Source organism: Ursus americanus, chromosome 21, assembly GCF_024610735.1.
Source record: "Ursus americanus isolate L20-20 chromosome 21, mUrsAme1.1.p, whole genome shotgun sequence".
In the NCBI taxonomy this organism is placed as follows: domain Eukaryota; kingdom Metazoa; phylum Chordata; class Mammalia; order Carnivora; family Ursidae; genus Ursus; species Ursus americanus.
The window spans coordinates 55,121,881-55,148,764 of NC_142147.1; the positions used below are offsets into that span (position 1 = coordinate 55,121,881).

The 26,884-nt window shown below is 52.1% G+C and overlaps 1 protein-coding gene across 1 annotated transcript in view; it reads right to left on the reverse strand.

Annotated features, from left to right (window-relative positions):
* Positions 1-3,582: 3,582 nt before the first annotated feature.
* The window catches only part of NLRP12 (NLR family pyrin domain containing 12), a 28,429-nt gene continuing 5,127 nt past the window's right edge, over positions 3,583-26,884 (reverse strand). Inside the window, exons 3-10 of the mRNA XM_045789412.2 lie at positions 23,252-24,953; positions 17,865-18,035; positions 15,780-15,950; positions 14,199-14,369; positions 11,403-11,573; positions 7,295-7,465; positions 5,369-5,539; positions 3,583-4,848 (exon numbers count right to left, since the gene is read on the reverse strand). Of these exons, the coding sequence (XP_045645368.1) occupies positions 4,761-4,848; positions 5,369-5,539; positions 7,295-7,465; positions 11,403-11,573; positions 14,199-14,369; positions 15,780-15,950; positions 17,865-18,035; positions 23,252-24,953 (2,816 nt within the window). The 3' untranslated portion in view covers positions 3,583-4,760. The remainder of the gene's footprint in view (positions 4,849-5,368; positions 5,540-7,294; positions 7,466-11,402; positions 11,574-14,198; positions 14,370-15,779; positions 15,951-17,864; positions 18,036-23,251; positions 24,954-26,884) is intronic.

Genomic DNA, 26,884 nt, shown 5'->3' on the forward strand with positions numbered 1-26,884 from the left:
GGGGATTCATGAAATTAAGATAAAGCGTTCTCTGTATTGCCCTTCAGCCTTTAAAACACATTTTATCTATTTTTCTGTTGTTTTACTCATATATTTTAATTCCCCTAACCTCCCCCAGCAGGTGCCGTGGGCTTCAGGTATATAAATCTCCAAAGTCTGCCACGGGGAGAATTCCAGTAAGGCCCCAGACCTCAGCAAGATGCACGTTTTAAGTAAAACCGTGCACATTTTGGAAAGGTACCAAGTTTATGGTGGTTAAAACACGTTTTAAGATTTAAAAAATTTCTGGGGGCGCCTGGGTGGCACAGCGGTTAAGCGTCTGCCTTCGGCTCGGGGCGTGATCCCGGCGTTATGGGATCGAGCCCCACATCAGGCTCCTCTGCTATGAGCCTGCTTCTTCCTCTCCCACTCCCCCTGCTTGTGTTCCCTCTCTTGCTGGCTGTCTCTATCTCTGTCGAATAAATAAATAAAATCTTTTTTTTTTTAAATTTTCTGTTTGTAAGTCATCTCTCCATCCAACACAGGGCCCAGACTCACAACCCCGAGATCGGGAGTCTCCTGTTCCACCGATTGAGCCACCTAGGCGCCCCTAAAACAGGTCTTAAATACTTTGTAACAGACAGTTGAATTTACAAAACACAGAGGTGTGCTCCCAACACCAACATTTCTATAAATATGCTGCAACGTTGAGATGAAATCATTTGAATGGCAATTGTACGCATGTGTGCCTGTTGGGGGGGGGCGCTATTTTCCCCCTGTTCATCAGCCTTGTACTGAATCAATTCCTCATCTTTGATGCTGCTCACAGTTGGGGCTGGGGACCCTTCTTCATCAAGAGGGGCTGCCTGGCCCCCCGGCACTAAATGCTGGAAGCACTCTACCCCCCACAACCCAGCTGTGACAACCAAAAATTCTGTAGACATTGCCCTTTGTCCCCAGGGGAGAAAGAGACCCACCCCTGGTTGGAAACCACTGTTCTGGATGATACAGCCCATGGTCTAAGTCATCCCTCCCCCCGATGGAGCTAGCAAAATGCCTGGTGAATCTCATAAATTCACTGATATAATTCAGATTATACTTAAATGTTTGCTGAATGAATAACTGACCCCACCCCAGGAGAAGGAATTACTTTCCTCGAATAAACTGTTTAACAGGTAAGGGAGTGTCTGACCCAGACCAGCTCCAATCAGAGGCACTCAGGTGGGTCTGGGCGGAGAAGGGGAGGAGGGAAGAGTCCACCCCAGAGTCTGGGAAGAGTGGGCCTGCAGCTTATATAAGAGCCCAGCAGCTCCTACGTTGCTACCGGCCCCAGAAGGCAGTCTGCCGGCGTCCTTTTTCTTTGTGAGTATGATCTGCCTCTTCCTCCCGTTTTCTCTTCCTGCCGCCCTGCATATCTGAGGTTGCACTGGGTGGTGACTTAGTCCCACTCCCCACTCCTCGTTCCCTCTTGTCTCCCCCACCCCAGCCCCTCAAGCTTTCTCATGTTGTGGGGGCTCTCCCTGCAGACTCTTACTCAGAAGAGTGTTTCTGGGTGACTTACTAGTCAACGGTATCCTGAGTGGGAAGCCTTGATTCTTCGTGGCCTTTGGGTATCTCCCATGCTCAAGTGTTGAATCAAAAACTGTTAGTTTGAGACTGTTCACGCCATTCTGAGTCCTAACCTCACGTCACCAAACGTTCTTTTTAGGTCTTAAGCGATTCCGTGACTGTTTTCTCAATGGATGTTTAACGTTCTAAGTTGGGGGCTGGTGGGTGACCTTGTGTCTTTTCAGTTGGCGTCCCCTTCATCTCCCAGACCTTGGGGGCAAGGCGGGTTTCATCTCCGGTCCTGCAGGACTTCCCACCCAGTAAGTGGCTCCGTTGGTGGCTGGTGGCCAGCCGTGGATACTCGACCTGTGCCACTCAAACTGTGGGGGCACTTTCTGTTCTAAGTAGGGAAGTGCCGCCATTTTTTGAGTGTCACCGGTTGAGGCGGTCTGCTGGGAGCCACGGAACCGGTCCTTGCCTGCTGAGCCACATGTCTTTCGGGGTCAAGTGGAGCCCGGTCCACGCCATGTCCCTGCAGAGGTCCCCCGTGGTACTCAAATGTGGAAGCACTCTTCGGACAACTGGGGGAAAAGTGCTACAATATTTGGGTGTTGCTGGTGGGCACTGTCGGAGGAACCCAGTCCTGCTCTGGTCCCAGCTGTCCTTGGGGCTCTTCCGTGTCAACGACTGAGACCTGTATCCGTGGGGAAACGATGTTGGGATTCAGGAAATGCCTGCAAATCTTCCAGTCGGCAGTGCTACTTGTGGCCTTTCCCGTACATGTTACGTGTTAACCTTGTTTCTTAAAGGTTCTATTCATGGGACAGCCAGCGAGAGGGAACACAAGCAGGGGGAGTGGGAGAGGAAGAAGCAGGCTTCCAGCGGAGCAGGGAGCCCGATGCGGGGCTCGATCCCAGAACCTTGGGACCACGGCTTGAGCCAAAGGCAGACGCTCAACGACTGAGTCACCCAGGCACCCCAACCTTTCTGTATTAGGCCTCGCAGGGCTGCGTGTGGCCCAGCGCCCTTACCGCTGACTTCCGGAGCCGATCCCAACTGCTCACACTGGGGGACACAAAATGAGGGCACTTGCCGTTGTCTGTCTGGAAAGTGCTTCCATTTTTGTGTGTCCTTGTCTGAGGAAAGCAGCCGCATGCTCAAGGCCACCTGGGAAGGTCCGGGCTTTGGGTGAATGAATGCACTAACCTCTGCGTCTACACTTCCAGCCTCCTACCTCCAGGTCTGGAGCCAGACCCACGGCCTCCAGCCCAGCCGCCCCTCCTGCAGACCAGCTGTCCCCACAGCCCACGTCCTTCTGTCCTGCACATTTTCTCCTGCCTCGCGGGATTTAGGGCAGTTCTAAGTTTTTTCCATAAACCGACCCTTGTATTAGAAGAGCCTTAGGAGATGGGAGAGTTTTGTTAGAAACCTAGGACTTCCTTCAGCTTAGACAAGCTTTTCCCTTCAGTTCCAAAAATTTCTAGTTCACTGAAACTTGGGGAGTTGGGGTTCCTCTTTGCTATTCCTGCATATTCTCAGCCCTGTTTCAGAAATGGTATTTCTCAATGCAATAAAATACGAAATAAGCAGTTTCCGTGTCATTCTGACTTCACCCGACTTAGCCTCTGCTTGGCAGAGTAGTGCGGAGGGATGGGTGGGGCTGTGTCTTGGGCCTAAAGTATCCGCCCTGTGTCAGAGTTGCCCCCATAAGAGGACACGTGCCACATTTTCCCTACTCACCCATCAAGGAGTCACCCTGATGAACTTCCTGCACTTTATTCCCCACAATGAGGGGAATTCAGCTGTTGAACTGAATTCTCCACAATCCCTAGTGTTCAGCTTGGCTACAGACCAAGCTCCCATGGGCTCATACTGAAAATGAGGGGTGTCAGGAATAACAAGGTTAACCCTCTATAGGGTATGCAGGGCCTCGGTTTCCGGTGGGAAAGCATCAGGCTGCTTGTGCTGGGGGGAAGCATCCTGCAGGGGGTTAAATTTTAGGTGCTGGCATGTAGGTAAAGGTGAAATCTTAGACCACGAACTTGGCTGCTGGCTTCCAAGGTTTTATTAGCAATGGCTGCTATTCACCATTTCGTAGAGCAGATCGGTCCTGGAGGGCTGGGACCCGCGGGTCTCCCCGAACCACTGCAGTGTGGTCCCTGAAATGAGCAGTCGGGCCCAGGGAGCTGCCTTGGCCCTCGCAACTGGCTGCCATCTAACCAGAAGCCCGCTAACTCCACCTTAACCGTGTTGAGTCTTCGTCCTCCCAAGAGCTGCCCTCCAACTCCAGCAAAGGGCCTGAGTCGTGACCCGTCGGGCTGTGAGGGGCTCTTCCAGAAGCTGCTGATAGGGAGTGGAGGCCAGAGAGACTGCAGGGGCTCAGTAAGGGAGGGCATTTGTTTCCCTTCCCAGACTTCCATGGGTTACAAGTAGAGTTTTCTCTACAAATTTCCTCTGCTTCCTGGGAAGTTTTTCCCGACCCCTTCACCAACGGCCTCAGTGTGTCATGCTCAGGTCCTTGGGGGTTCCTGCCCATCATGGGCTGGGGCTGAGGTTCCCCACTTCCGGTGTTCAACTGGAAAATCCGGGTTGTCATCCAAGGCATGGTCCAGGTTATTGGCCAGCCTACAGTCCAGCCAACCCTGGCAGGGGGGCCAACCACAGGGCACCTGCCTCCAGCTAGGGGCCCGAACCCCGTGCAGAACAAGGTTGCAAGGGCACGGGTGGGGTGTTGGCATGAGCAGCGGCCTACGGCACACCGGCCTCCAAGATGGCCGGCACCCTCATTGCACCACTGGTCCCTGAATGAGGCTTCTCAACCTCGCCACAAATGTCCTTTCAGCTAAACACTTGGCCGTGAGGGGCTGTCTTGCCCTTTGTGGGGTGTTGGGGAGTATGCCTGGCCTCCCTCCACTACGTCCTCCAGGAGTTCCCAGCACCACCCCAACGCTTCCTGACATTGCCAGGTGTCCTCGGGAGGGAGAGGGTGCAAAACCTCCCTCTGCTGGGAATTACCGGGGCCCCGTCCGAGGTTCCCTGTGTGACACCCGCACCCCCAGAACCAAGGCTCCACGCTGCACCGCACGTCCATGACATAGTCCCCAAGCTGAAGGGCTTCATGTCGCGTGGCAGTTTGCAGGAAATAAAAGCCTGATCACGATGACTGATGCGCTGGTCCTGGGATCACCGTCCTCTGTCCTGACTCCAAGAGAAGAGCCGGTGGCTAGAACCGTTCAGCAACCGATGTCCAGGTGAGGTTTCGTGAGCCGAAGGGCTGCCAGTCTTCTGTGGGCCGTTTTATTCAGGGGCATGCCAAATAGCCTTAGGGCACAGAGCGGGACACGTTATTCCAGGCCACTGCCGTGGCATTCCGATCTACCTGGCCTCCTGCCTTATTCCCGTAATTTCATTATCTAGTACTTCGTCGGGAACCAGGCCGCACTCGGTCCCTGACCTGCGCCGACCCCTTCAATCTGGGGGATCCTGAGGCACCAAGAGGTCGCGCAAGTTGCATAAGCCCATCACAGAACTGGCAAGTGACCGAGTTAGAAGTGGAGGCCTGGCAGAGTCATTCCAGATTCTCTCTAAGCTACGACAGCCTCACTGGACAGAGGAGGAAGCCGGTCCTCAGTGCATTACCCAAAGTCACCCAGCTAGCGAGGACAGAAGGTACGACCTCCTCGGCGTTGCACGCTGATTGCATACATGGGGCACGAAGGAAATGTTTCCACGTTTTCTAGCTTATTTGTCCAGCCGCACCGTGGACCTCAATCACTGACCCTCACTCCCACCTCCGAGCCCCATGCCCTGCATCCTTCAGAACCAGAAACCCGTCTCTCACCAGAGGACTTGAAGTTTGCAGCCGGGATGACTCAGCCCCTTGCAGAGCAGCCTGACCCCGGAGTTCCCCAGGGCGTTGTTGGTCAGATAAAGCTCCCTCAGGGTCTGGCTGACCCCGAGGGCGGAAGAAAGATCCTCACAAGCTTTGGCTGTGAGGCCGCAGCTATCCAGCCTGCGGGAGACAAGGGGTGGTTGAAGAAACCTAAGGAGCTGTTTTGGAAAGTCTCTTGCAAGGGATTCGGGGTGATGTTTTGGGGGGACCAACTGAAGAGAAAGCAGAGTAGAACCCAACCGGTCCTGGTTAAGGCCAATGTGGTGACAGAAAACATTTAAGAGACGATTTAAGGATGCTTGTCAGTTCACAGCTCCACCTCTTTAGGATACCCACTGATTCTGCAGTCAAGTATCCACTTCCCTTCCTGGTAATTCTACCCCAGTTTCTCATTGAAACCCCAGTCTCAGCCCATCTGGGGTTCACACCATCCCTAAGCTCAGGACCCAGGCCTGAGTTGGTTAGTTTCCGTGTCTCCAGTTACCATGAATGGTTTCAGCTGAACAAAGGACCCACCCAAAACCGGTGAAGGAGAACCATACTCGATTCCTGGAGGTTTTCTTCCAGAACTTAGACCTGGTAAGTCCTCCTTAGAGCTGCAGGTGTTTTGCCACCAAGCAGGATCAAGGCTAAACTTAGTCAATAGAGGAACCAATACAGCAGCAAGTATGGAAGAGAATAGAGATCAAGACTCCAAACACCTAGATCAAGCCATGCCTGAAGACAGTATCCGTTCACTAGTCAATAAGCCCTCCTTTTTTTTTTTTTTTTTCCCGCCCAGGAGCCAGTATGAATTGGGCTGCCACCTGCCCCAACAATATGCCATCTGATTCTCTCTGATTTCCAATCTGCCTCCCAGTGTGTTTCCTTCCTGCATTCTCTGCTGTTACAAGAAGACCAGGCAGCATTCACTGAGGGCCAACTGTGTGCTGAACACCTTGCTAAGGGCTTTGTGCTCCCTCATTTATTCCTCACAGCAATCCTTTGAAAAAAGTACTATCACAGCTGGGATGCGAAGCAGAAATATTTTAATCTTTGTTTGGCTGAAGCTGTGAGGCAAGAGATACCAGCTTCTAAAATGGGGTAGAAGACAGCAGCTCTGGACTTGCAGAGGAAGAAAAAAAACCCAGCTTGGTGATGCAGAACTGCCCACATCACAGGTGCAGAAGGGTCAGGAGAGGAAGGTTAGGGTGAGACCCGAAGGGGCGGGGGGAACTGTGCAAAAGGAGGTCGACCCAGATTCCACGTCAGGAGACTGGGCAGTCGGGGTACTTCCGGGGGGCTCCCGTAAGAACGCGCATGCGATCCCCATGACCGAGGTGGCGTTGGATGCCTGCCAGATGGGGGAGATACTGACATTCCGGGAGCCTAGCAGCACCGATAAGGGTTAAGTGCTGTCCCTGAGCCCCTGTCTCCGATGCCCACCCACTCAGGGCCCCAGATAATCGAGAGACTCAGAAACCACCACGACAGAAACAGTCCCTCAGGGTGGGGGCCAGGCGGGTTCCGGGGAGAAAAAGGGAGGAGGAAGGGACAATTCACATTTGACTGGAATTCACACTGGAGCAGATTGAGTTTTTATTCTAAAAGATCACTGAGGAGCCACGCATCTGTGCAAGTAAATGTCAACAGAAAAGGGGGAATTTTACAGAAAATGTTTACAGGCCATGAGCGAAAGGAAAGCGAAGCATTTTATGTTTGCATCCTATAGAGAACGAATTCCACCACTGCGAGCTGTTCGCAGCTTTTCCTTCCACCTCTCCGGGCTCCTGGTGTCTTCCAGAGCCGTGGAGGGATGGCCCTTCCGTGAAGAGAGCACAAGGACAAGGACGCCCCACCACCGCCACCCCACCCGTCCCGACGCCCGGGGCTTACCACAGTTTCTGCAGCCTGCAGGTGGGGTGTCGCAGCCCCTCGCACAGCGGCCACATGCCCGCGTCCCCCAGGTCATTGAAGCTCAGGTCCAGTGCCTGAAGGTGGGGGTTGACCCGGAGCACCGTGCAGATACCCTCGCAGGCGGCCGAGCTGAGCCTGCAAATGCCCAACCTGGAAGACAGGACGCCCCCAGCCCAGCTGCCTCAGTCCACAGACGTCCCCGGGGACGGCTCCCCGGCCAGGCGCCCCCAGACAGAAGAAGGGAGAAGCAAGGGGCAGGCGGGTGGACAGGCAGAAGGAAGAGAGAAATAAGGAAGAGGGGGGCAGGACGGAAAGAACACAGGACTGTTTGGGTTGGGTATCGGACGGGGGCCAGTGTAGGAGCGTCCCGGGGCTGCTGGAAGGAGAACCCACGCTGGCAGCTCACACGACAGAAACTGTCTCACGGTGCTGGAGGCTGGGAGCCTGGGTCCCTCCACGGCCCTGGAACCTGCTCCGGCCTCTGCCCCGGGGATCTTTGGAGTTCCCTGCCCCGTAGAAGTGTCGCCCCGATCTCTGCCCCCATGCTCACACTGCATCCTCCTGCGTGTGCACTGTGTCCCAATGTCCCTTCTTCATCAGGACATCCCGCTCCAGCAGGGCCCTTGCCTGAGCTAATTTGTTTTTTTAAGATTCTATTTCTTTATTTGACAGGAGAAAGAGCACAAGCAGGGGGAGCAGCAGAGGGAGCAGGGAGCCTGATGTAGGACTCGATCCCAGGACCCTGAGATCACAACCTGAGCCGAAGGCAGATGCTTCACCGACTGAGCCCCCCAGGAGCCCCACCTGAACGAATGTTACCTGCAATGATCCTGTAACGGGCTGAGTCGTGCCCCTCCCCAGTTCCGACATTGGAGCCCTAGGCCCCAGTATTTCAGAACACGGCTGCATTGGGAGATGAGGCCTTACAAGAGGTGGTTAAGTGAAAACACTGTCCACCCGGACCCAACAGGAGCTGTTGTCCGTACAAGAGTAACTCTGGACACACAGACAGACGGGTGTGCACACGGGAAAGATCGTAAGGACAGTGACGAGGGGACCGTTTGCAAGGCAAGCAGAGAAGTCTGACGACAAATGGAGCCTGCCGACATTGATCTCCCAGCTTCCAGCCTCCGGAATCCTATTTCCACAGGAGGTCACCTTCTGAGGGCCTGGAGGCAGGGCCTTCCACACATTTTCCAAACACATGGACCCGTAACAGCAAGTGATTTGCATGGGCCTCCCTTTTTATTTTATTTTATTTTATTTTATTTTATTTTATTTTATTATTTTTATTTTATTTTATTTTATTTTATTTTATTTTATTTTATTTTATTTATTTTAAGTATTCCCTACACCCAATGTGGGGCTCAAACTCGAGACCCCGAGCCTGGGGTCGGATGCTTTTCTGACTGAGCCGGCCAGGCGCCCCAGCAGCGAGTGATTGCAAGCATCACTTCCTTTGCTCCTGGCCATAGCCGCTGGGAGGAAAATGCTGTCATACCCGTTGTACGACACCTGTGAGCTCCTAGGCCTGACAGACAGACAGACACCAGGCACTGCTCAAGGTCACACACGTGGGGCCCCTTGGCCACTGTCCATGCCCTTGCAGTCCGAAGACTATGTGGGGTTTAAGAGAGTCTGAAGTGCTATATCTCATGGTATAGTATTTTTTCCCCTAATTTTCAGAGATTTCTGGCTGTGATAGAGCTCCCGTACGGTGAAACCCTGAGCTCTCCTTTCCTCGGAGGATCAGTGTGCATGCAAGCGTCTGGCGGGCCTGCCGAGTCCGAACAAGAGAAGGAGCCCAGCCTCAGTCAGTAAGAGCCACGCGGGGGTAACTGGACCGATGTGTTCTAAAAATAATTTTTTTTAATGCATCCTAAAATTTAACGGCAGAATAAATGTCTATAGATAACAGAAAATCTGCAAAAACAAAAAGCCAAAGACAGAATCTTCCTAACAGTGGGGCACGTGACAAACTATAGCAATTACAAAGGCAGGAAATTAGATGAGGCGCACAGAGAGGGGGAGAGGATAGAATCAAATACAATATGGGGGAGGGGGCTCCTGACTGGCTCAGGCAGCTCTTGAGCTCAGGGTCTCAAGTTCAAGCCCCATGTTGGGTGGTAGAGATTCCTTAAATAAACTCACAAAACAAAAAACAAAAAACCCCCCACAACTAGTATGGGAAAATAGCTTACAATAGGACGGGCATTTCAAATCAGCAAGGAGAGCATGGGTCCTTTATTAAATGGCATCGCCAAAATTAGAGAAAAAAAATTGAACCCTGCCTCACCACACATGTAAACACAAAGGAGAAACTGAATACACCTGTCATGTTGTACTAGCAAAGGATTTCCTTTTATCTTTTTTAAGTTTATTTTTTTTAGTAAACTCAACACTGAACGTGGAGCTTGAACTCAAAGGACCCCGAGACCAAGAGTCGCCAGCTCAACCCACTGAGCCAGCCAGGCGTCTGGCAAAGGATTTCTTAGACTTGTCAAAAGAATATAAATCATAGACATACATATGGATTTGACCTCAAAACATAAAAATTTCTGTTTGATGAAAGCATCCACAGACCATTTGACGGATCGGGGACCTGCTGAGGAGACATTTCCAAGGTAGGCAGTCCACGAAAGATTAATATCGGAAACAGGGAACATCTGCACATCGAGACAAATATAGGACACACACCAAATAAATAAATAAATTACACGAATAGGCAACTCACAGAATGGGGAAACCAAAAGAGCTGATAAGCACATGAAGAGATACTCAACACTGAAATGCCATCTAAGAACATTTCACACCCACCAGGGTTTTAAAGATAGAAAGTTGAATAACCCTAAAGATACCGGCAAAGCAGCTTTCCTAAATTGTGGGTGGAAGCGTAAACTGCCGATCTTTCTGGAGAGCTATTCAGAAGGGTTGAGATACCGAGGATGCAAATTCAGGCTGAGTGTGCGACTCTGCCCCGGGATGGGATCTCACTGGGGTTCAGAAAGGGACCCAGCCGAGAAGGAACAGCGGGGGGCGGGGAGCATGGATCCAGAGCCTCTGGTGTGTGCAAATGGTGGCAGCCAGGTCCCCGCGAAGGAATGCCTGGATCGTCTACACCAGGCAAGCGCATCCTGAATGTTTAATGGTAAGTGGGGCGGAGAGGGTGGGGAGGGAGACACTGGTGAGATGTACCGGTTACATCAAATAGAGTCAGGAGTGCCTGCAGATGAGCTTTGGGGGCCAACGATGGAGAGAAAATTAAAGCAGAGGCGTGAATGGGTCCATAGTGATGTTGTGTACCAGACGCAGTGGAGAGAAGAATGTGAAGAAACAGGGCACTTCCCCAAACGTAACAAAAGCAATAGAAGGCACGCTATTCACAATGTCTGGAAAGGAAAAAAAAAAAACCTTCCAGCATGAACAACATCAGATAGTAGTTGAGGCTCTTGTAGGACAGACAGACAGACTCTCCTCTGGGACTACAGAGAAAAATTATTTTCTGAAAATTGACAGCCTTCTGCATTTTCTTTTTTATCTTTGGTGTGTTCTTGCATTCACTCACTTAAAAATATGTTAACTAACCTGGAATTAAAACAAAACATTAATAAAAAATAAAAATAAAATATATACATTTCCGAACACCCCTGAGCCAAGTCTTACACTGGCCACCAGAGTACAGAGCTGACACGGCTTCTAAACTTTTGGAAGATCACACACATGTACACAAATGACAACTTTTAACGAGTGATGCTGAGAAGCATAAGACTGAATTAAATCCCCAAACTAGGAATCGAGACCCTATTCAGGGGTTAGGGGAGGCACGCATAGGGAAGAAGCATTTGTTTTGTTTTGATCCTAACAGATAAAACAGATGTCATCAGGGCAAAAGGGGGATTAGCAAAGCAGAAGGGCATCCCAGGAAGAAAGACCTGCTTGTGCAAAGGCCCTGTGGCAGAAAAATCTTCGAGGCAGATGTAGCTAGAGGTTGGGAGCAGAGGGGAGTGAGCGTGACCCAGGGAGCCCAGACCCAAGAGCAAAGATTGTGGATTTGGACTCGGATGATGGTGAGCAAAGCAGGACTCACCGGACGGTCTGGAGGCTGCACTGCGGATGCCTGAGGCCCTCACACAGCAGCAGCGCCCCGGGGTCCCCCAGGTCATTCAGGCTTAGATCCAGCTCCATCAGGCTCCGGTTCACAGCGAGGGTGGAGGCGAGCTCCTCACAGGCAGCCGCGGTGAGGCGGCAAATCTTCAACCTGCAGGAAATCCAATTCAGCACGCGTCACGGAGTGTTTTGCACACCGTGCTGATGCTGCCCTCCCTACCCCCACCCGTACAAGCAATAGCTTCCAAACAAAACTCAGTTTTTTAAAAATGGGCAAAAGCTTTGAATAGACATTTCTCCACAGAAAAGAAACGAATGATCCAAAATCACGTGAAAAGATGCTCGGCACCCCTAATCGTGGGGAAAATGCAAATCAAGACCAGCACGAGATACCACGTCACAGCCATCCGGATAGCTATTATAAAAAATAATAATAAAAATTTTTCATAATTGAAAAAAAAGAAAGAACCCCCAAATCACAAGCGTTGGCAAGGACGTGAAGAAACTGGAAACTTTATGCACTGCTGGTAAGAATGAATAACGGTGCCGTGGCCGTGGGAAATGAGATGGTGGCTCCGTGAAAACTTAAAAGGAACCACATGGTCCATCCATTGCACTTCTGCTTACAGAGCCCAAAGAGTTGAGAGTAAGGGCTCAAAGAAATATGTGTACCCCAATGTTTCCAGCATTATTCAAAATAGCCAAAAGCTGGAAGCAACCCAGGTGTCCATCAGCGGATGATTGCACAGATAAACGAACGATGGCATATCCACGCAATGGAATGTTGCTGAGCCTAAGAGGGAAGGGACCTCTAACACACGCTGCCGTGGGGATGAACCTGGAAAAGAGACTGAGTAAAACAAGCCAGGCACACACACACACACACACACACACACACACTTCGGGATTCTACTTATATGAAGTAAATGAAGTCTAATATGAAGTCAATTCATGAAGACAGATAGTAGAATGGAGGTTGTCAGGGGTCGGGGGAGGGAGACGGGGAGTCCGTGTTGAACGGACCGTCTCAGTCTTGCAAGATGAAAAGGTCAGGAGATGGATGGCGGTGACGGTTGCACAACAGTGTGAATGTGCTTGGTACCACGGAACTGTGTGCTTCAAAATGGGGAGATGGTAGGGGCGCCAGGCGGGCTCAGCTGGTAGAGCGTGTGACTCTTGATCTCTGGTTTGTGAGTTTGAGCCTTATGTTGGGTGCAGAGATTTTTTTTTTTAATTGTAAGACGGTAAATTTTATGATATGTGTATTTTATTTTATTTTTAGCACGATGCATTTTCTTGGCGAAAATAATCAAGAAAATAGAGAACAACATTTCTGTGCCCAGCATGTGTGATTCCTCAGCCTCTCTTTGAGGCTACCCCAGCAATCCGTAGTAGTGTGTCTGGGGTGCAGTTAGCACCTCAACTGATGGAAATATAGAGCAGAACACTACTGGCCCTCAAAGATGTCCTCTGTTGACATTTCACATAGTGTCTTCCTATATATAGAAAGGGAAGACAGAGACAGAGTCCTGATTTTACCACGTGAGTCCCTGGATTCAGCTCTGCTTGAAACCAGTATTTCCCTCCGGACTTCCTGGGCACGGAAGCCAACAAATTGACTTTTATCTTCAACCACACTGAGATGGGGAGTCTGTCTCCGGCGACCACAGGAGTTTTTGTGGAAGCCTTTCTTTTAGGGGGCTCTATGGCACTTGTCCCTGACGCTACGACCCCCTTGATATTTATTTATTTATGTTTTATTGTAGTAAAATATATACAACGTGGGGCGCCTGGCTGGCTCAGTCAGTAGACCTGCAACTCTTTTTTTTTTTTTTAAAGTTGCAGTCTTTTTTTTTTTTTTTTAAAGATTTTATTTATTTATTCGATAGAGATAGAGACAGCCATTGAGAGAAGGAACACAAGCAGGGGGAATGGGAGAGGAAGAAGCAGGCTCATAGTGGAGGAGCCTGATGTGGGGCTCGATCCCATAACGTGGGATCACGCCCTGAGCCGAAGGCAGACGCTTAACCGCTGTGCCACCCAGGCGCCCCTAGACCTGCAACTCTTGATTGGGGTCTTCAGTTTGAGCCCCACGTTGAGTGTAAAGCTTACTTCAGAAAAGTGTATATAGATATAGATAAATATAGATATAAAGCATAAAATTTACCATTCTAACGTTTTCTTTTTATTTAGTAATCTCTGCACCCAACCCCACATGGGGCTCGAACTCACGCCCCCGAGATCAAGATTCACACGCTCTTCCAACTGAACCAGCCCCCGTTTTAACCATTTTTATGCGTGCGACTCAGTGGTGTTAAGTACCTTCACATGGCCGTGCAACCATCACCACCACCCACGTCCAGAACTTTACATGGTCCCAAACACAGACTCTGCACAGTTCCCCATTCCCTCCTGCCCTGGTCCCATGGCAACCACTGTTCTTTCGGTCTGCATTTGACTCTTCTAGGGACCTCATAAGTGGAATCATACCATCTTTGTCCTTTTGTGATTGACATTTCACTTCACATCATGTCTTCCAGGTTCATCCATGCTGGAGCACGTGTCAGAATTTCACGCTTTTTTTAAAGATAGAATAATATCCGGTCTCACATACATGCCATATTTTGTTTACCCATGCACCTGCAGATGAATATTTGGGCTGTCTCTGCCTCCGGGCTCTTGTGAATAAGGCTGCTACAAATCTGGGCATACAGATAGTGGCTGTGTTTTTATCCATCCCTCGATGCGTTTTAAGTTGGCGCCATGAAGAACTCACCACAGGATCTGCAGCCTACACCCTGGGTGCCTCAAGCCTTGACACAGGAGCCTCAGACCCAAATCCTCCAGCGCGTTTCCCGTCAGGTCCAACTCCACCAGATGTCGATTGGTGCTGAGCACGGAGGCGATCTCCCGGCAAGCCCCAGCCTCCAGCTGACACTTCCTCAACCTCGGGAGGAAAGGGACGTTGAAGAGGGCACCATCTTGCTGTCCCCTACCCTGGCCCCTTGACTCACCCAACACAAACCTGCACACGTGTCACTACAGCTCAGAAATGAGCAAGACTTCATCATTTCCAGCAAGGAGCATCCCATCTCACGAGACAGAGGGGTAAGCAAGCATGCTCCAGCGAAGGTGGTGCCATTGAGGCACGAGTGCACCATAGCTCAGGTGGGGTCTCCAGAGCTCAAGACCTGCGTGTATCCATCTCTGCCCCCCACTCGCCCTGCACCCTCCAGCAAGCTGTCAGCAAGTCTGTCCCATGTTTCAGGAGCTGCCTCTGTGTCTTAGGTTCACTGCCTCTAAAATAAGGAGATAATTGCACCTGCTTCAAAAGGATTGTATGTACTTTACTGAAGGCACACAGTAGGTGCTCAGACAGTGAGCTACGGTTTATTAAAACCATCACGGTGGAGGGGACGCCTCACTCAGGTTTGGCAAACTGTGCACAGTCAGGGAGGACTCTCTGGGGAGTTTGAGATGGTTCTGGAAGGCTGAGCTGGAGTTCACAGGCAGGAACAGGATGAGACAGGGTGGGAGATAGTAGAAAACCCGTGTGCTGGTCTCTGCGATCCCCCTTCCCACCCCCGCCCTGCCCCATTCCTGACACCCCTGAAACCCGCTCCTGAAACCCCTGCAGTTCCTATGTGACAAGGGCGCTAGGAGCGTCTCTGGTTCTAAGGGCCGAGCTTCCTCGTGGGGCTGGGCCCCAGAGAGACCACACCAGGATAAGGGGCTGGCAACGTTCAGCCCTGCCCCCACTCTCCTCCAGAGAGGGGAAGGGGCTGGAAATGGAGTTCACGATCTACGGGCCACAAGACGAAGGCTCCATAAAACCCCGAGAGCGTATGGCTCCGAGGTTCCAGGCTGGCGAACAGGTCCACGCCGGGAGGGTGACGCACCCCAGCTCCGTGGGCAGAAGCTCCTGATCAGGGACCCTCCCAGACCTCTCCCCACGGGGCTCTTCCTCTGCCATAGATCTCACCCTTTACCATATCCTTTAACAAACACCGAAGTGCTTCCCGGAGTTCTCTGAGCCTCCCTAGGACACTCATCAAACCGAGGCAGCTTCAGAAGCCAGGTGACAACCGGGGTGTGTAAGGGACTCTGCAGCAGGGGGGCCGAGAGGGGGCAGTCTCAAGGGACCAAGCCCTCACCTGTGGGGCGTGACCACCTCCAGGGAGATGGTGGCGGAACGGAACTGCAGGGGACTGTAGGACGCCCCACGGGTGGGGGGGTGGGGCAGAGTTGCCGCACGTGTCTGACCAGAAGTGTCAGAAGGGAGTGACGAGGCCCCGGGGGGACGCTGGAGGGGCTCCTCTACAGCCACGGCCTTGCAGCCAGAGGGGCGGAGACTCACTGGATCGCCTGCAGCCGGCAGCCGGGATGCTGGAGCCCCTCGCAGAGCAGCCTGACGCCGGGCAGGCCCAGCCCGTTGCAGCTGAGGTCCACCCTGGTCAGACTCCGGTTGGCCACCAGGGCGGCCGCCAGGTCCTGGCACGCGGAGCTGGGCACGCAGCACCTCTTCAGGCTGGGTGGGAGGGAGGGAGAAGGGCCAGGTCACCACGGTGGTCGCTTGGTGGATTCTGCCCCTCGTCCTTTGTCTCCCTCCTTCCCAAAGTAAAAGAAAGGAGATCAGGGGGTGCCAGGGGCTGGGGGAGGGGGAAAGCCGAGTGCCTGCTGAGGGCTAGGGGTGTTTCTTTCTGCTGCGGGGAACATATTCTGGAGTTTGTGGTGACGTTTACACAAGCTTGCGCCTACACGGAAGAAAAACCGCCACTGAGTTTTCCAGTATGTCAATGATACGTTAAAACATAAAAGCAACAAGAATGACATAAGACGTCTTGTGCTTTGCAGGGAGGGCAATGCCGTCACAGAGGTGCCCTTAGAGGGGAAGTCAAGACCCCTCCTCCTGGCTCTGCTCAAGGCTTTCTTGGAGAAGGAGGTGCCCTGGGCCCTGTGGAAGCTTGCCCATCTCTGCATCTCTCCCTGAGCCACAGGAAAGCAAGGCTGATATCAGGCCTTGACCTGAGTGAGTTGGTGACATGTGTAATGTAAGTTCTTGGCATGGTTCCTCGTACACGGCACGGGTTCAAGGAAGTATGTATTATTTATCATTCTGTCTTTGGGATCAGGCGGTGTCCTGCTCACAAAATGCTGGGCGGGATCCCCGTGTCTGCCCTTCAGGGCGCGCACTCCGGGAGCAGGGCTGTGTTCTGGTCAGGATCCAGACACCCCCGGTTCCCTCAGCTGGCTGTCATCTCATTTCTCTAAGCCGCACCTTAATATCGCCACGTTTGGAAACAGCACAGTTGAATACGCAAAACGTAAATTTATTATCTTCACTGTTCTTTCTTTCTTTCCTTTTTTAAGTAATCTCTACCCCCAGCGTGGGGCTCGAACTCACGACCCTGAGATCAAGAGTCCCCTGCTCCTCCAACTGGGTCAGCCCAGCGCCCCTGGCACCGGACTGTTTTAATTACTATGGCTTCGTGCACCCCACTTGGAAATCAGGGAGTGTGATTTCAGGTAGCAAGCCTGGAAAGGAGGAGATGAAATAAGAGAAGCGGGAGATAGTGATGCTGGAATTTCTACTGACTGCTTCTAGTAGTTATGGGCGGAGTCGTGTCCCCCCCAATTCATACACTGAAATCCTAATCCCCCCAACCTCCAAGTGTGCCTGCATTTGGAAATAGGGTCTTTAAAGAGGTAATTAAAATGAGGTCACCGCTGTGACTGGTGTCCTTACAGAAAAAGGAAATGGACACACACACACACACACACACACACACACACACACGTGAACACACTGGGAGGAGTCGGCCCAGGGGAAAGCCGCCCCGCCCACACCTGGATCCTGAACCAGGCAGCCCCGCCCACACCTGGACCCGGAACCAAGCAGCCCCGCCCACACCTGGATCCGGAACCAAGCAGCCCCGCCCACACCTGGATCCTGGAACCAAGCAGCCCCGCCCGCACCTGGACCCGGAACCAAGCAGCCCCGCCCACACCTGGACCCGGAACCAAGCAGCCCCGCCCACACCTGGATCCTGGAACCAACAGCCTCGCCCGCACCTGGATCCTGGAACCAAGCAGCCCCGCCCGCACCTGGAACCAGAACCAAGCAGCCCCGCCCGCACCTGGATCCTGGAACCAAGCAGCCCCGCCCGCACCTGGACCCAGAACCAAGCAGCCCCGCCCGCACCTGGATCCTGGAACCAAGCAGCCCCGCCCGCACCTGGACCCTGGAACCAACAGCCCCGCCCACACCTGGATCCTGGAACCAAGCAGCCCCGCCCGCACCTGGACCCCGAACGGTGAGAAAATGAGTTTCTGTTGTTTAAGCCCCCAAGTCTGGTGCTTCGTGAGGGCAGTGAGAGCGAGCACCACTACGTAGTCTCCGCGGAGCCCCCGGAAGGTGGGGTGCAGGTCCGCCTGCACTCACCTCAGGTTCTGAAGCTTGCAGCCAGGGTGTCTGAGCCCCTGACACAGCAGCTTCACCCCCCGGCTGCCCAGCGCGTTGCGGTACAAAACCAGCTCCGTCAGGTTCGGGTTGGTGCTCAGAGCGGCGGCAAGCTGTTTGCTGTAGGCCTCCGGCAAAACGTGCTTCTCCGGTCTGCAAGGAGGGGACACAGGACAAAGCCTCGCTGTGCCCGACGCCGCACAACTACTGTGTGGGGACTGTGTGTCACCTCGCAGTTTATGAAGCACTGTCATCTTTACTGGTTACTTTTTTCACGTGGGCTCCATGCCTCACTCAGGGCTTGAACTCCCAACCCTGAGATCAAGAGTCCCACACTCTACGGACAGAGTCCACCAGGCACCCCTCATGTATTTTAAATATTCCACTGTAATTATTATTACTTTTTTTTTTTTTTTTCAAAAGCATTAGCAGCCCACGCAGACAGGGCAGGAAATGTTCAGGCTTTGCTCCTTGTTGATTTAACACCAGGGAGCCCATGTCCACGCCCTCCCCTGCACTGGTCGGCTGAGTGCGGCCCCAGGCCCACGGCAGCAGTGCCTGGGAGCGTGGCAGAAACAGAAGCCCCACTTCACCAGAGATTCCGGGGACGTGGCCCAAAATCTGTTTCACAGACAGCCCCCTGGGGGTTCTGCTCAGGTTCCAGAAACACAGGTGAGCCTAGTGGTTTTCTGCAAGTTTTTCCCTTTCTTCCCAGCTAATGAAAGTGCAATGTTCTCTACCGGAGATCCAGAGCCAGAAATCACGAGTCTGTGGCCTGGGAGCTGAATTCCTCCAGTAATTTATAAATCAGGAGGCCTCACACGAAAATAGGGGTTTCTACACTTTTTTGAAAAACCAAGTCCGGCTGCAAGGGGACCTTATGAGTAGGAGGCAGCCGCAGGGCGCCCTAACCATGTGCGTGACAACCCTGTTCCTGAAACCTGAATGCTCGGGGTGGCCGGCCTGCCGAGAGCTGACTCATTAACCCGAGCGTCGCAGCTTGAAACAGCACAGCTGGTTATCTTCTAGTTCTGGAGGTCAGAAGTCTGGAAGGAGTCTCGCGGGGCTAGCGTCAAGGTGGACTGTCTTCCTTCCAGAGGCCCCGCATCCCTTGGAGGGTGTCTCACCTGGATAATCCAGGTCAGTCTCCCCCATCTCAAGATCCTGAATTTAATCACACCTGCCAAGTCCCTTTTAACCTGGAGGTGACATATTCACCCATTCCAGGATTAGGGCACAGGGGTCTTTGGGGGGCGGCGGCATTATTGTGCTCCCCACTCTGGCCTTGGCAAGCATTTGCATTTATAATTCCTGCTTACGAGAGAATAGAAAGTGTCTCTATTGGTGTCTGTCCCTGGTTCCTGGCACAGAGCCCCTAAAACCGATGTGATTTCCTAAGTGGTAAGAGCACTAGGCCCATCTCTTGTTCCAATATGTGGTCTTTGACCCCGTCCCTGACCCAGGGCTCCTAAATCCTTTGGACTCTCTGGGTGAGAGGAGAGGCTTTTGTTCTCATGAGGTGACTCGGAGTGACTTCTGCTGACCAAGGCCAAGCTATAATTAGAAGCTTTGCACTTCCTATGGAATTTTGGGAGATATTGTAATTTTGGAACCTCTAAAATCTTTATGACAGTCTCTTCCTCTGAATCGGTCTGGGATTGAGAACAGGCAGACTCACATGGCACAGGGTATGACATGAGGCCGGTAAGGCTCCTGATTTACTTCTAGTTATACAGTCTGTCCTAAAACCTAGGTTTAGAGGCGCCCGGGTGGCTCAGTCGGTTAAGCGTGTCACTCTTGGTTTTGGCTCAGGTCATGATCTCAGGGTCGTGAGATCGAGCCCCATATTGGGGTTCACCCCCAGCATGGAGTCTGCTTGAGTTTCTCTCTCTCCCTCTGCCCCCCCAAATAAATAAATAAAATATTTAAAAAATAATTTAAAAAAATTTTACATAAAAACCCTACGTTTATAGTACATATATAATTATACATATAACTATATATAATAATTATATATAATAGATAATAATATATATAATTATGTGAGAGAGAGAGAGAGAGAGAGATAAATAAATAAATATGGGACCCCAAAGCCCCAGAGGCTTTAACCACAATGGAGCTGGTGGGTCTAACAAATCATTGTACTCAGAGTGTCTACACTGTTACGAAAATGTCATGATGAAAAGGTGACATCTAACATCTGTTGGCTTCTGACCCTGTATGCAACCCAGCATTGAGCCTTTACAACAAACCTGAAAAGGTCAGAGTTTTAGTTTCATTTTCTGTCCAGAAACACCGAGGCTCGACCAGCAGAAGTAACAGCTCGTGAGCGGTGGAGTCGGGATGCTAACCAGTGTGCGTGTGATTCCAAACCCCGGGCCCCTGACCTCCACCCCCTCCTGCATCCTGGAGCGTGCTAACAGAAGTTCCGAGGCACGTGGCCCCACATTTAGGGAACATTTAGGGCATCTGGGTCAGGGAAGATCCTGCTTAGCAGAATTTTGCCTCCACGTGGGATGAAGAGTCGTGCAGAGCAGGGCAGAGTGCCAAGTGGAAGTAAGCCTCCAGTCAGAGTGGGATGTCCGCACATTGATCCCTACCGCCTGTACCCCTGGCCCTAGGACACCTCTCCTTCCTAAATGTTCCCATGGCTGCCTCATCTCCTCACTGAGGTCAGTGGCGGACATTTGGTGAGCAGACTGGGAGATCCTGGGGGCTGACACCCCAACTTGACTGGGTACAGCTCAAGACCCCTGCTCCCCTGCCCGAGGAGGGGCTGAGGCATACCTCCAGGTCCGATTAGTGACCCGCCCAATCATGTTCCCTCTGTTGGCTGCCTCCCTTCCTTCTCTTCTCTACTGCCTGGGGTCACCTCCGAAAGAAAGTGCTCTGGGGGAACAGGATATGCCACCCCCAAATATGCCACTGTGGCATAAGGATTATTTTGAGTTTAAGGCAAACGAGATTCAGAAAGAAGCCTTCCCAGAACTTCCTTTACATGACACTTTTTTTTTAAATTTTAATTTTAATTTTTTTTTACATGACACTTCTGAAAGTGAGGACTGCCATAAATCCCTTTCCTGGGGAGGTTTTATGGCCAAGAAGATGGACGTGTGGTGCCACTGGGGTTCAGAACACACTACCCCAAGAGGGGGCACCTCAGATGTCTTGAGCTGAAGGAGTGTGAGAAAGAGGCAGAGGCAGGAGGGTCCCTGACCCCCTACCCCACCACCATCTGGCCCTTCTTCCCTGAGAGCAGATCAGTCTCGCACGTGAAGAGTGTCCTCCCTGTACCAGAAGGAAGGGAGGCAACCTGACCACTAGAGAGTGAATTCTGGGCCACAAAGCCTAGGTAAACAACCTTGTTACTTCACCATGTACTGCTCCCCAGCCCAAAGCCCTTTGTCTTGTCAATTCTTTTTTTTTTCTTTTCTTTTTTTTAAAGTAAACTCTATGGGGACGCCTGGGTGGCACAGCGGTTAAGCGTCTGCCTTTGGCTCAGGGCGTGATCCCGGCGTTATGGGATCGAGCCCCACATCAGGCTCCTCTGCTGTGAGCCTGCTTCTTCCTCTCCCACTCCCCCTGCTTGTGTTCCCTCTCTCGCTGGTTGTCTCTATCCTGTTGAATAAATAAATAAAATCTTAAAAAATAAATAAATAAATAAAGTAAACTCTATGCCCCATGTGGGGCTCAAACTCATGACCCCGAGGTCAAGAGTCACATGCTCCACTGACCGAGCCAGGTGCACCCCCAATTTCAGAGATCTTTCATTTTATTTATCCATTTATTTTTAAAGATGTTATTTATTTTAGAGAAAGCATGCGTGAGCAAATGCACATGAGGTGGAGGAGGGGCAGAGGAAGAGGGAGACAAGCAGATGCCCCACAGAGCGGGGAGCCCCACGCAGGACTCGATCCCAGGACCCTGAGATCAAGACCTGAGCCGACATTAAGAGTCGGACGCTTAACTGACTGAGCCAGCCGGGCGCCTAATTTCAGAGACCCTTTAACGTAGCTCTCTATGTAACGGCATGGTAAAGCTGATTTGGAATTGAGCCTGACGTGTCCTCAGATGGCCTGTCAGTTCTTTACAAGTTGATGGTCTTGTAAGGCTCCCAGGCTCCCAGGCCCATGTGAAAATTCAATAAACTGTTTCCTTTTCTCCTGTGAATCTGTCACGTGTCAGTTTAATTCCTAGGCCCGCCAGAGACCCAAAGAGCGAAGAAAAGAATTTTCCTCCTCTAGAGATCCAAGTCAGACCTGCACAAACATGTCAGCCCATTAGCTTCCCGCATATTTCTGCCTTCCCACAATTAACCTCCGGAGAAACTCAGTGTCCTTTTCCTTTGTCTTGCTACTTCTCTAAAAATGCATTGTTCTTGTGTTACAGATTCTAACCAGCCCCTTGAGTTACTCATCTCTGGGGATTCCCAGGTGTAAGTGAGGACGAACTAATAAACTTTTTTTTATGCCTAATGCGGAGCTTGAACTCATGACCCTAAGATCAAAAGTCACATGCTCTACTGACTGAGCCACCCAGGCGCCCCAGAACTCATAAACATCTAATAACGTCTTTGTTTTTCTCTGTTGATCTGTCTTTTGTCTGTTTAATTTGCAGGCCTCCGTACAAGACCTAAGAGGGTAGAAGGAAAAAGGACGATTTCCCTCCTCTATTTTACTTACATTCAGCTCTTCGTGCCTAAGATTACCTTTCGGGGAACCCAAACCAACACAAAGCCCTAGCCAAAAAGCCAAAAGAATCACTTCCTCCGAGCTTCCTTCCTCCATCCCCCCCTTCATACCACCCAGCCCTCCAAATCACTGTCTCTTATACAACCCTGTTTTATTTTCCTTATAATGCTTTTCTCTACTGAAACTACCCGAATGATCATTTTTTGTTTGTTTGCCTGTTTGTGTATTTACTGTTCTTTGTCTCTCTCCCTTCCCATTAGGATGTCTGGGCTGGCAGGGCACTGCTGGTCTGCTCACATTGTCTGCACCCTGTAGAAAAGCACCCTTGATAATATTTGTGGGCTGGATACGGTCTCCTTGACCGGGGCCCCGACTTAGTCCAGATGAGTTCTATTTAAGAGCAGGACACTCATCCGGACACTGTGGACCTTTGGGGCCAGACCATCCTCTGTGGTGGGGGGCCATCCTGGGCACTCTGGGGTGTCTTTGCCGCATCCCTGGCCTCCACCCTCCAAATACCATAGCACCCCCCTCCCCACCTCCTCTAGTTGTGACGACCCAGCATTTGTCCAGATATTGCCACGTATGTCCTGGGGTGGCGGCAACACCAGCCCCAGCTGAGAACACCAACCTGGCCGAGAGCAGGAGCCCGGAGAGCGCGCCCCACCGAGTACTTACGACGGTGCCGGTAGCGTCTGGGGCCCCGGAGCCCGTGTCCCCCCATCGTCCTCGTCCGTGCTGTAGGCAGCCCCGTGCAAGTGCAGCCCCAGGGCGCGCCGGCAGCTCTGCACGCAGAAGGAGGCGATCACGTGCTCCATCTTGGTGGCCATGTTGCCGACCACGACCACCTGGAAGTGGCTCAGCGCCTGCCGGATGAAGCGCTCCTCCTGGATCTCGTACAGGCAGCTGAAGAGCTCCAGGGCGCCCTGCTGCAGAGTCGAGCCCTCGCTCTGGGCTTTGCCTTGGATGCAGCGCAGCAGCTCCGCCTTGACGTGAGGCGAGACCTTCCAGCCCAGACTCTTCTCCAGGTAGCTCCTCGTGTCCTCGTTCAGGAGTCCGAACAGGAAGCGGACGGTGAGCGCCGCGAAGCTCCGTTCCGAAAAGCCGTACTCGGCCAGCAGCCTCGTCACGTTCTGCTCCGGGCCGGACCCCCTCTCCCCGGGGTCCAGGAGGTAGTACATGGCCGCGAAGAACTCCTGGAAGCTCAGGTGGATGAAGCTGTAGAACTTGGCACGGTTGATGTCCTTCTGGAAGATGTTCATGTTGAGGAAGGAAGACACGTCCGCCCCGGCGAGGCCGTGCTTCCGGAGGTCCCGCTCCTCGAACAGCACCTTCCGATTCCAGAGGCCCTCGGCCGCCAGCGAGCACAGCCCTCTCTGGTTGGGCGGGGGCTGGGGGGCCGGGCTCCCCGGCTTGGGCTGCATCAGACTCAGGAGATAGAGCACATACACCGCGGTCGTGGTCCGGGATGTCTGTCTCAGAAGCCCCCCGTCCTCCAGCTGCTGCTTGAGGCAGGTGCAGACGACCCAGCACACCATGGGGACAAAGCACAGAGTGAAGAGGGGCTCGTTGTCCCTCACGAAGTGGAAGGCCTGCCCGGCCTGCTCCGCGTCGTGGAAGTACTTGTAGAAGTACTCCTTCCTTTCTGCCTCAGAGAAGCCCAGGATCTCCACGTGCCTGGGGTGCTCCAGCCAGCGGTGGAGCCTCTCCAAAGCCGTGGGCCTGGTGGTGATGAGCACCGACAGCTCGGGCAGCAGCTTCTTCCGAATCAGGCTGCAAAGGAGAAGCTCTGTGGGCCGTTTCTCCTCCCAGCAGAGGCACCAGGGGCCCTGAGGGTCGTGGAAAGAGGGTTTGAGCTCATCAAAGCCATCAATGATGAACAGGAGGCGCTCAGGGACTCGGACAAGCTCCTGGAGGGGCACGCCGGGCTCAGGCCAGCAGCTGGAGATGAGGTCTTGGGCGCTCTGCTCGGCGGTGGTCCGGTTCATCTCCCTGCAGTTGATGTAGAAGACGTAATCAAACCTGTCCTGGAAGAGCCTGCCGTCGGCCCAGTCCAGCATCACCTTGTGGGCCAGCATGGACTTGCCCATCCCCGCTGCTCCCTGCAGGACCACCGTGCGTGGCGGCTCAGGGCGCTCCTCGTCGGGCTCAAAGAGGGTCTCCATCTGGATGAAGCTGGCCTGGTGTCCCAGGGTTCTCTCCTGTCCCCAGCTTGTGTCCAAGAGCTTCTGCTGGGCCCACATGGGATTCAAGTGCTCCTTCACCAGGAGAAGGCGGGTGTACCTGCGGCTGAGGTTGACGCATTCCCCCAGACGTGCATTGCGGTCTTCCATCAGCCGGAACTTCCTGCGGACATAGTCCCTGTAGGTTTCCTGGGGATCTAACGGAGAGGAAGGAGGGGTCCGAGGGAGACTCATCAGCCACCGTTCATGGATTCATAAGTTAAAGCCAACCACGGTCTGCTGCCTACTTGTTCCACGATATCCATGGGACGGTTTTCTGGATGGAGCCCAGGACCCTTGGTACTTCTCTATAAAGATCTCCCCTTTTCTTGGGAAGCAGAGGCACTAACATGGAACTGTCTTTAGGCACAGTATTCTATCCTTGCTACTCAGACAGTGGTCCCCGCCCAGGAGCTGATGGAAGACCACAAGGGCACCTAAGGAACGTGTCAGTCTCAGCCACTGGTTCCCTCGGGCCTCCCGGTGAAGAGACACTGAAATCCCGCCCCTTGTGGGCTCACAAGGAGCTGGTGGGAAATGCAAACGTGAGTCCCACTCCCCACCTACTGAATCAGAAACTGCAATTCTAACAAGACCGCTGCATGATTTGCATGCATGTTTAAGTTTGAGAAGGCCGTGCTGCCACGTGTCCCCTTTGAGAAAAGGCAGATAGGCACCTGCACCAGAGAACGTATCCGTTCCATAAGTCCTGTGCTTAAAGTCTCTTTGGGAAATCTACTTGGTGTAGAAGTGACTGCATAATCTAGAACAGCGGTGCTCAGCAGGGTGATGGTGTCCCCCCTGAGGGGCTTTCTGGAAAGGTCTGGAGATATTTTTGGCTGCCGCACCTGGGGGGTGGGGGCAGGCTACCACCATCTAGTGGGTGGAGGCCAGGGATGCTGTTCAACATCTTACAGTGTCCAGGACGCCCCACAACGGAGAATGGTCCAGCCCAAACTGCCAGTGCTGCCCAGGTAGGGGGACCCTGGTCCAGACAAAAATGTATCCTTTTATATTTGGATGTCAGCAGAGCCCCCTAATGCTGCCCAAAGGAAGGTAAACAAGAGATCTAAATTTGATCCCAGGACTCTCTCAAAAGGAATGCATGTACTCTTTTATTTGTAATCGTAGTAAAATACACGTAACATAATATTTAGCATTTTAACCACTTTGAAGTGTCTGATGGACTCGGTGACATTACATGCATTCACAAAGTTGTGCAATCATCACCACTAACCATTTCCAGAACTTTTCCATCCTGCTTAACGGAAACCCGTGCCTACGAAACGCTAACTCCTCATTCCTCCCCCTCCCCCAGCCCCTGGCGGCCACCGTCCCTTCCTGTCTCATGAGTGTGATTACTTTAGGGACCTCATGTACGGGAAATCACACAGGGTCTGCCTTTTTGTGTCGGCTCTTTTGACTTAGCATAATGTTTTCAAAGTATATCCCGGCTGTAGCAAGTATCAATTTCATTCCTTTTTAAGTCTGAATAATATCCCATTATATGTATATATACCATATTTTGTTTATCCATTCATCTGTTGATAAAGCAGTTTTATTAGCTCCCTTAATGCATATTAATAAATATTAATACTTCTAGGTTCATAAATACACCAACCGTCCTTCTCTTTTGTCAACAGAGATTGTATTTCATGTAGAAAACATTTTTCAATTGAACAAAGATAATTGTGACAGTAATGTCTGGATTCTGTAAAAGTCTTAGTCTTTAGAGAAAGTGTTCTTATTTTGAGACACAGAGAACATTAGGAAAATAGAAAAGCTTAAAATAAGGACAAGAACAGTGTTACAATATATTGGCCATGTGCTATGCCCGGTGCATTAAGGTGCCTTGAAAGGGTGTCCAAATCATGGGGGTTATTGCTGACGGTGGTGCTGTCTGTCCAGCAGCCTATACTCATTTCTTCCTTGCCAACAATCCTGATTCTATTAAGGTAATGGGTGCTGGTCCCTCAATCCCAGTGAATGCTGTCCCTTCACAAGCCCCAGGGGATGAATGTTGGCTAAACCAGTCATGAGCAATCTCATTCCCTGTTGCCAGTGGCTGGTCTGGGAATGTGCACCAGTC